This window comes from Cynoglossus semilaevis, chromosome 6 (genome assembly GCF_000523025.1).
Source record: "Cynoglossus semilaevis isolate Cse_v1.0 chromosome 6, Cse_v1.0, whole genome shotgun sequence".
Taxonomy (NCBI): Eukaryota; Metazoa; Chordata; class Actinopteri; order Pleuronectiformes; family Cynoglossidae; genus Cynoglossus; species Cynoglossus semilaevis.
The window spans coordinates 14450879-14461560 of NC_024312.1; the positions used below are offsets into that span (position 1 = coordinate 14450879).

The window sequence follows — 10682 nt, forward strand, 5'->3', positions numbered from 1 at the left end:
ACCCCCCCCCACGCCCGCACCAGCGGCAGCAGCCGGGGAGGTGGTCGCTGCTGCCTGCGACCTGTGCTGGTGAATTTTGGCCTGCAGAGTTCCTGCAGTGCTGCTGCAGTTTTTATTAAAGCTGTTGGACTCTGTGAAATACACAGCGGGTGAGACCCTCCCGCTCCCTCCCCCCTGTTGAGTTCCCTGCCCACCTGTTCATTGGAAATCAGTGAAATAATAGAGCAAAGTAAAGGGAGTGTGACCTTGAATTGAGACGGAGGGAGTCGTTCTCCAGAGCAGCAACATCGATGGGCATTTTATTTGTCTTATTTATTTAAAAACCAAATGCTGACCTGGTCGTTTTTCCTTGTTCTTTTGGTCAACCGCTGCACGTGTGAGATTTCCGTCTATCATGTTTTCCGCCGCAGCGCGAGTGCTGAGGTCAGGTTTTATCCTTTCACTCATTTGTCTTTCTTTGAGTCTGTGCTCGTTCCCTAGATTCACAATGAAGATTAATTCCCTCCAGCTTAGTGGATTAAAGTGTGTCACTATATTTTATGTAGCTTCCTATTAAAATTCTTTATAATCTCTGCGGTGGAACACACAGCTAGGCTTTTTTTTTTCCTTGTAAAAGTCAATTTGTTTGATTAAACCGAGGACTTTGCCGAGGCTTGATGTAATGACTTTTCTCCCCGCTTCGCTCAAAATTACCGAGACCGCCAGAGAGCGAACACAATCACTGCTGCACATGCATTTTAACCCTTATCGTATATGAAAACGTTAAATTATAGCTATAAAAATAAGACACAGTCTTGAATGAAAAAAATAATGATTAAACACTGGGATCCTCCATCTTAGAAATGTGGATTTTTTTTCTCTCTCACTAATTGTACTCCTCGCTGTAATTTACAATAAAAATGAGAAAATAACAACTTGTAGCAGCAGGATTTTATTGCCTAATAATTAAATGTGAACATCTGCTTGAAAATGGACCTGGGGGACGGCTGCTTCCTCCCCGACACCTGTGGATGAAATAATGTGGATGTTGATGGAAACACTAAACCAGCCCTCTTAGTAACGATTGACACGCTACATTCAAGTGATATACAATCCCCTCTATCATTCTCAATGGCTTTCGACAATTAACAGACCCCGTGCTCAGCAGAAACACTGGGCTGGTATTGATTGCTATATTTCCACATGTATTACTGTGTTGTGTATGTGAATCAATCCACCTGCTCAGGAGGACATGCTTCAGACTGCGGCTCTTTCAGGCACGGCCAAAGTCCGGCCCAGGGACCAATTGCGGCCCATGGTCAAATGTTTTATGTAGCCTTCCAGTATTGTGTTAATACACACAAAGATCAGCTTCCTGGATTTATTTCTCAGAGATTTTACGTCATCTTATGTTGCCTTGGTTTTGCTCAGATCTTTTAGGTCTGTCATCCATGCGGCTGAGCAGAGGCAACTAGAAAACCGGAAGAGAGAAACACAAACAACTTTCTTTTGCCCCTTTCTTGGACTCACACCTTATCCCTGATCTTGAAGGTCAAGGTTCCTCCCTCCTTCCTGCCCCTCTGCTTTGACCACATTTCCCCAAAGTGCCCTGAGGTGCTGCTAGCTTTGTGAGATTAGCAGCTAATCCATGAAAGGTCAGCAGATTGGTTGTGCTCCGCTTTTAATGATATTAAAGGAGGACGTTCTAAGGTGGGTTCACGAAGACGTGTGTGTGCCGGTGACGAAGGCAGAGTGTGTGTGTCCTTGTTGTCATCGTGCGATAACCAGGCCTGGAGTCAGAGGAACGAAGGAAGTGCTGGGATGAGAGGAGAGGGAAGATCGGAGACAGAGATGGAGGAGGGAGAGGCTGATAACAAAATGATGGGGAAAAGATAAATGTTATTATTTGATATTATGATTTTTATTTATATTTACAGTACAGTATGTGGTAGCAGAGTCAAAATCAATATGTTTTTGACCTTTTCTTGGTTGGTTGTACTTAACTTTATCTCAGAAACAAATTGTTGAAACCCATTGGGTTCAGTACAAAGAACGACTTCTTAGCAGAAACAGTAACCAAAATGCAAGAATTGCAATTAAAAATGATTTACATTTAATCTAACTGACACCTACTGTGTCTTGTTTTACATTTTTTTTAGTAAAAATGAAGTTTTCTGCCCTGAGTTCTCTCCAGTGTTAACACTCCAAGAACATCATCATTTAATGAGAAAAATGTAACTTTACTTTGACAAGGAGAAGTTTTGAAGAATGTGCAGTGTGAAGGTTTGGGATTTTAATGAAGTGAGCCATTTTGGTTTTGTTTGGATGGAACTTCTGTTCAGAGGAATGTTGTTGTGGCTGAAACAGAGGGAGAGTCGGCCAGAACCAGAACTCCCCGCTGACAGGCTCTACATAATTGATTGTTTATCTGTCTACACTCTGAGCATCAGCAGCCAGTCAGGGAATACCTGACACACACCGGCTCTCTCTCTCTTTCTCTCTATCTCTCTCTCTCTCATAAACACACACACATTCTACGACCCAAATACAAGACCTGTAGTCCTGTTAAGGTCCATGGTTCACATATGATTGTAAATGCAGGCATTACCACACACACACACACACACCTGCTACTGCTTGAAGAACTTCAAACTGCTAGACCAGTGGTTCTCAAACTGTGGTACGCGAACCACCAGTGGTACGTGAACGCTCTCTAGTGGTGTGTTAGACTATTAAAAATAGGTAACATTTAAGAGAAGGAGAGGATGAGAATAAGTGGTTTCCAGCTGTACATTTGAAAATGCTGTTCACCCATCTTTGCCGTGTGTGTGTGTGTGAGTGCGCGTGTATGTGTGTTTTGGGGTACTTTTTTTTGTAAAATGCTCATCCTTTGGGAACATTTTTTACATTCATACCAGGAAAGCAGGTATTTTAAAGTTTAATATTTAGTCCAGACTTAGGGTTAGAATTTCTGATTGGGTTAAGTTAAGGGTTAAGATTAGGGTAGGATGTTAGTGGATGCATTATGTCTATGTGTGGTTTTTCACAACTCCTGAAAAACAGGTGTGTGTGTCCCAGAATCCCAGCCGGAGTTTCCAAAAGGTCAACGTCACATGCACACACACACACATCCAACCCTGGATGGAGGAAATCATCACAGTGTCACTTTCATTTGATTGATCCAACAGACCAAACAGAAGATATAGTTGATGACAGAGAGGAAAAAAAAAATCCAACGCAGCTCAGGTTTCCAGCATCTTAAATCCAGATTCCTGATCCTCTGTTTTAGCTTTCACAGCTCATACCTTTTCCACCTACATGAATTTAAAACGCTTCTCAATGTGTGCAGAAAATACCAAAAAGTGTTTTACCATCGTGGGAGTGAAACAATCTACCGAACAAATGGACCAGAAGAAGCAGTTGAAACAAATGTCTTTGTGTCCATTCAGTCGGAAGATCCCAGCGTCTGCCTGGAGGATGTTTTTCCTCCGCTCTACAGTATATACACTGGATAGCTTAAAAATAGACACAGATTGTTTGGATAATTCGTCTTCTGTCCATCTACGGTGGTTTATTATAGTCGTATCTATGATGAGGTATAAGGCAGTGCTTCAATGTTAAACACTGTACCTGGGGCAGGAGGGAAAATGTGCAAATCCAGGCTGACTTGGAGATCGTAGGCAGCTAAAGTGTGTGAGAGATAATGATAATACACACAATAATATACAATAAAGTTCCTCATATATAATTAAATTATTACATATATAATGTAAATATTATAATTACTTTATATAGGGCACTTTCAATTCTATTAATATTATATGCAATTCATATAACCAATAAAAGTTTTATGAGTTAGCCTGAGCCTAGTGAACAGAACGGAGATTGTTTTCAAAATAAAACGCAGACAAACGTGAATTTGAAGAAATTCAAAACAAAATTTTAAAGAAATGATTTTTTTTCTGCGGTCTGGTATCGGGCCTCCAACCAGTGGTTGGGGACACTTTACTATGCGTAATAAAGCATTCTCTGCACTCATTGTCTTCTAGGAATGGTTCCCTCCATCCATATTTTGTTAAAAATGAGATTAAGAAATGAAAGAACACTCTTTAGTTATGTATTTGAAAAAAAGCTCTCCAGATTTGAGAGTCTCTAAATCAGTTTTATGTATTCAGCAGTACGTTGATTTAGTAATTGATGATCATGCACCCGTTTCCATCACTGACGGGATTCCTCTTTTTTGTCTTCTGTGTGTGTTTCTCAATTCTCAAACCAACACTGGACGATAATTTCAAATGCCTTAATTAGCGCTGTGATTGCAGCGGGGATTAGGAACAAAGGAACATCTCGCTTTGTTTCAACCAGAGCATGGTCTCTCCGAAGCCTGGGAGGATTTATTAGGTCTGGTGTAGGATGACAAATGCTCATTTAAAGCTTCAGTGAATACAGTAACTGCTGTTCACATCAACCTGTTTATTCTAAATAAAAGGCCTCTGAGCATTTTACCATTGGGTTGTGTTTGGTTTGGAAAACAAACCCTCAGTAGAAACAAAAAAAAAAAAAAATACCTTCACATAAAACATTGTTTATGTGTGAACAGTCCAGACCTTCAGTTTATCTTTTTCTAATTAGTGATGCACTTAACCAAGATATTTTAATGTTGAGTTTACAGTAGCTGTGGATGAATCGGGAATTGAATACTTCCTAGATACGATGGTAAAGTCTATTTTATATATGTTACTGGAACATAGGACAAATAGCAGCAGGTGGATGTTTGGTTCCACACCTGTTGTTACTGTGACCAATTCAAATTATTGAAGTATAAATATGGAAAAATGTCAATAAAAATATACAAAAGTAAAGCTCAAAACTTAACGTAGTTGATGGAATCATGTCGTTACAGTGCATCTTGACAGTGGCATCAAAAGCTGATTTGGAAACGAGTGAAGTTGTTGTCCTTAACAATATTAGTCGGTCTACAGACCTAAACCATACATGTGACAATCGTGTCAGTCACCTTGGCAGCTGTAGACTTACCTGCACTGCACTGTGGGAGTCTACTGTGATCTGAAGTTGAAGCCTCCACCAATGCATGCTGGGTGTTGAAATGGTATTTTAAGCTAAAAAAAAGTTTACCTAAAATTTGTACCATAAAACACCTTTCCATAACAACTATCTGTATCAACGCGGTCTGTGCTCTTTCATATTTGTCTTTTACTACAGTCAGCCCTGTTTTGTGAACTGTTTTATTCTCATCCTTATTTACCACTTCTCACTCTCCTATTAAATGGTTGTCCAAACAGAGGGTAATAATTATTTGCCACTCCAGCTCAGTGCAGCATCACGGGCTCAGACCTCTGACAGTGAAGTGTGTCACTGAATCAACACGCCAACATCATTTGTTCCAACTCGGCATCAAAGAGAACTTTTTCTTAGTGCTTTTCTAATCAGTACTGGTGCTTATGTTAGTGTCGGTTCCTAGGATCCAATTATACCAATTAAGGGCAGGAACGAGTCCTCGCTGGCTGGGGATTCTTCACTGAACAAACAAAAGACCTTATTTTCAGTAATTATAAAAATCAGATGATTTTCAAAGGCTTTCCTCCTTTACAGCCACACTGAAACAACAAATTACAGCAAAACATCTCAAGACAGCCGTGGTGGGAGGAGTAACTGTCGCCTCCTTTACCTCAGACGCAGTATTTTCTTATATTTTTTTAACAAGAAAATAAAAACCATTATATTGAAAATGATAACAATTATCCAGGTTTCTCTCTCATATAGTGGTTAAGGCATGAAGTGTGGCGCCGCTGTTTGTTTACTTTTGTCACTAATATCCTGATCCACGTCCATTGTCTTGCAGAGCATGACGAGTGCCTGAGTGGACTTCACAACTGTGACCAGAACGCCTTGTGCTTCAACATGGTTGGAGGCCACAGCTGCTCCTGTAAACCAGGCTACACTGGTAACGGGACGGTGTGCAAAGGTAGGCGCCGCTCATTCTTTCATTTTCAATATCAATGTCACCTCAGAGAGACGACTGATTTAACCACCAGTATCAGATGTACTGGGTCGTAAAGTTCCAGATATTCCCTGTAAAACCAAGGTTTTAACGGAATATTCCAGGAATGTCCTGAGAAAATGCCCCATTTAAAGACTTTTGTCGTGCAGGTGTGCTCCAAAATCCCCGTGTGATAATGGGTGCTCCTCCATGTTCGCACTTCTATTTCGGTTTGTGCCCGGAGCAGAAAATAGACTTGATGCTAACAGGTTAATTTATCATTGTGATTAGAAAGCTATTTACCGAAGGGACCAGACTTCTCCTTATTGGACAGTGCTACACGGTGTCTGAAAACACTTGTCAGGTCTCCTGTGGCTCCGAACACTTCATGATAAAGTAACTAGGACATAGACTGTAATGCTAATTGTTTTCCCAATAGATTTCCATCTCCAAATTTTCTAAAAAATGCTTAAGAAAGCTGTGGCTGGCAGACTTGGTTCAGTGGATAGAGGATTCATCTTTCACACAGGAGGTTGTGGGTTGAAATCCAGCTACGTTTAAAAACATAAAACAGCATCAGCATCAGTCTTAACCAGTGACTCCCACTGAGATAAAATGGTCTTTTGAGCCTAATGAGCTCTAGCTCATTGGGTCGTGCTGTTGACTTACACCCAGAGAGTTGTGTGTTCGATGCCATGCTTCGTAGGTAACATGCCAACCCTAGGTGGTATGTGGAGTCAGACTAGAAAAAATGCTTTTCAAATACATTTAGTTACGCACGAAATATTACATTTCTTACATTGGGGAAATTCAAAATGTGAGCTGGCGCAAAGGCCGCCACAGGAGGCGCCATTAAATGTGTGGTTGTCACCGCCACATGGAATTAGGGATATGTGGTGCCTTTGGTGTTCAAACCCTGGATCGTCTAAGTGTAAGGCATGCTATGCTAACCACTACACTATAGAACTATGGAACTAAAATTAGGAAATTTGAATCCCCGTCATCAGGTGGATTTGAACCATCAGTCTCTCAGTTTACAATCAAACGTTCTAACTGATTGTGCCACACATGCTGCAGATAAAATACTATTAATAGTAAAAACAAAAAACGGAATAGTTAATAAAAAGTGACGCCTAATATTTACTTTTAGCTCTAACGTGTGTTGCCCTCTCTGATTATTTTCCTATAAAAAAAAAAATTGAATTTAATTCCTGCAACCTTATTAATGGGAAAATTATAGTGGGGGAGGTGACACTTTTGTTGTGATAAATTGTTTACAGACGATAAGATGCTATATTTACCTGGACTGTGTCTAATTAGATTTTGGATTACATTTATTTCCATTTAATCCTGTCAACTGCAATAACTTCTTCTTCTTATTTAGGACCACATTAACTAATAGCCCATCTATGGATAATGAACAGTCTTCAAATTAACCTTGATGAAATGCATTAATCACCTTAGAACACAATGAATCACAAGATTAAATTAGCCCTTGTTCTGTATGCAAATACATGTGAGTGGTGCTGCTGCTCTAATTACACTGTTAAAGCTCGTTAATCTTAATGAGCAATGCTTCTTCTCCTTCTTCTTCTTCTTCTTCGTCTGTGGTCTACCTCCAGCTATGTGTGACGGACTCTGTCAGAATGGCGGAACCTGCATCTCACCCAACAACTGTGTGTGCCAGCAAGGATTTACTGGGAAGAGATGTGAGACAGGTGAGAGTTCACTCCGGTTCCACTGTGGTGTTTGTGTCCTCAAAGAGAGGTCAAGAACCCAGCACTCAGAGAGCAAATGATGACAGGATAGAACGGGTGCTGGAAAGAGGGGGGCGGAGGGGGGCAAATGTCAGGTGGCCGTTTACATTTATGTGGATGAAAAGAGTAGAGTTTTTGTGATTTGTGGCCGGCGTGTATTTGTGCTCTGGTTTGAAAATGCACTCATTATTCTTACTCTGCCCACGACCTCGACGAAGCAGCTGATCTGTAAATGCTGAGACATTTTTCCAATGCTCCTACCTTGTTTTAGTTTCACTCAGTATGTGTGTGTGTGAATATATATATGTATGTGTGTGTGTTTCGTGAAAGTTCACGTGTGCATATGTGAACGTGTCGGACTGTGCGGGTCTGTAATCCGGGCTGAATAATGATCTTGTTCCTTCTGTTCTGCCCTGACAGAGGATTGATCTGCAGTCGCAGCAGTATGGGAATTCCCCTATACCACAGCGTGTATTAATCAAAGCAGCATTCCCTCTTTATTCCTCATCCACGTCCTTGTTGTAGCTTCACACATTTCTAACGCACAAATATCTAGTAGTAGCCAATAAATCAGCATGTGTTGACAGCACAGGCCCAGTGAATAGTTTGTCAGACAACAGTGCAATAAAAGGTCGTGTAGTTTGTGATTAAGAAAAACCAAGAAGGACTGAGTTCCTGCTGGTTCTCCTCTTCCAGCGCCATATGTTTAATCTGCAGCAGCAGCCTTTTCATAACCCAGTTCCGACCCTGCGTGGAGTGTCCTTCAGGAGACAAGTGGCCGAGAAAGTCGAGTCATCGCCGTCCTCTCGGTGTCTGTGTGTACATGTGTGTTCCAGTCAGACAAACTGGGCTTTGCCATAAAGATGAGGCGTCCTTTTTACTGCCCATCTCAAAATAAATGAATTTCCCCCTGCCCTGAAATAGGGAAAAAAGGTGTGTGTGTCGGTGTGTGTGTTCAACAGAAGGAACTTTATGGCTACATGTCAGTGCACCTGAACCATAATGGCTCATCCTCCTCCCTATTTTGCTGCAGAAAAGGTTCTCAGAACCTGGCTCTTTGGTAATGGCACAGGGGCCAGGCAATCACACATTTCATTACCCTTTCAAAGAGTTTCAGACTTCTGCATCTCTCCTGCTGTCCTCATCTCTGACGCTCCACTCATGAAAGTCTCCACAATCTAAAACATCTTCAGAGTAGAAGAAATGGAACCGGATTTTATCCCAAATTTTAGCCCAATGTTAATTGGTTCTGAAGATCTATTCGTCAGCAGAGGACTGGTGTGGAAACTTTGAGCATTTCCTCAAGACTGTTTTTCATTTATATTCACTACATTGTTCCTTAGTCAAAAAAACATTTCTCCATCCTCCGTTATGTACTGATTCCGATTAAAATTCTAGCTCCACAGATGCACGGCGTGACCTGTCACTGACACGCATGCAAAAGCACATGTGGTGTCGTTGGGCCTCCAGCGACGTTCGTCACCGTGGAGGCTGCGGCTGCCGTGTCTTCGTCTGTCTCTCCTCCGTCCTACAGGTCCTCTCCATCCCAACCAAATCAGCTCAGTGACAGATTTTATTGTCAAGGGCCTTTTTCCTTGTGTTTTTTATAGTGCACGACCACTGTTAGGGTCCCAGCTGCATGGATACAGCCCCTGGCACTGGTTGGAGACTTCAGCAGTCAATCAGGGAGGATGAGGGTCCTTCCAACTGTTTCGTCAAAGTGACAGGAGCTCCCAGTGAGGGAGAGCTACAGGAGGAGTGTACAGAGATGGGCCGAGGTTAATGTACTATAGGATGCGCTTCACACGGAGGAGGTGGAATAAAATGAGGGGGATTGAGAACAACAGTTTCGGTTGAGGAGATAGAGACGTTTGAGGAGTGACAGGTCCACAATTTGAGAAGCATGAGATGGGAGAAAGCGAGAGAGTGGTAACAATATGAAGGGGAGGAGAGAGGAGCTGAAGTGGAAATGAAGATCCAGCCATGTCAGGAAAATAACAGACAGATGCAGATTTGAAAAAAAAGGATTGCACAGAGAGAGATGAGTGGTTCCAGGGCTGGTACACGGGTTGTTTCCTGCATTTGGACGCAGAAAAGAGGAGGGAGGAGACAGAGCTGCAGGAGGAGACGATGAAGCAGAGTCTGGTGGAGGAACATGGAAAAGCTTTCACTAAGTCTGCGCTCACCATCTCCAGAACCCGGTGTGCTTTTAGAGGCGTCCCCAGAGACTCCAGTTCTCCTGCTGCAGCAGCGGCAGACTGACGGCCTGTCATCAGACACCAAACAGAAGCTCATCAGGACAGTGTGGATAAACGTGCACGCCCCTGAGCACAATCACACACACATTTATGCACGCCGTGCTAATGGTTTGCTGTTTGTTAGCCTGGTGCTCTGTGCATGTGTGTGCGTGTGTGGTGTTTTTGGTTTTTTTTGTTTAGGTGTGTGTGCGTGCTCGCTCGCTCGCTTGCTTGTCATTACCAGTCAGGGTGAACGGACTAGCAGGGACATGCAGTGCTGACAGACAGAGACTAGAGAGTGGAGAATCCTGACACATCATGAATTATGCAGAGTACAGCTGTGGCAGGGCACACACACTTCAGTCATGGATATAAATGCACACATGCAGTGCCAGCCATGTAATGTTTGCCCTAACCATGCGGCATTGTTGATGTGAGCGCCCCAGGCTGTCCGTATTCCTAACATGGCCCAGGTGAAATATGGGCGAGGGCTGGAGTCTTATGGTTATTTCTCAGTGAAATAGATGTTTGTGTTCTAAGGTGAGAGAACATAAAGGAACTGTGTGACCATAGCTGTTGGTTGATGGTTTAACAGAGAAACATTGAATGGTAAAAGCAGAATTATTCATATTTGAATTCATTTAGAAGATACTGTACGATTGGATTGCGTTGGTGGTATTTAGACAAATGATCCATGTCACAGCAGTC

At 42.2% G+C, this 10682-nt stretch overlaps 1 protein-coding gene across 1 annotated transcript in view; it reads left to right on the forward strand.

The window, feature by feature from the left end:
- The window catches only part of nell2a (neural EGFL like 2a), a 67320-nt gene that overhangs the window by 39481 nt on the left and 17157 nt on the right, over positions 1–10682 (forward strand). Inside the window, exons 14-15 of the mRNA XM_008312274.3 lie at positions 5843–5965; positions 7603–7698. Coding sequence (XP_008310496.1) covers positions 5843–5965; positions 7603–7698 — 219 coding nt within the window. The remainder of the gene's footprint in view (positions 1–5842; positions 5966–7602; positions 7699–10682) is intronic.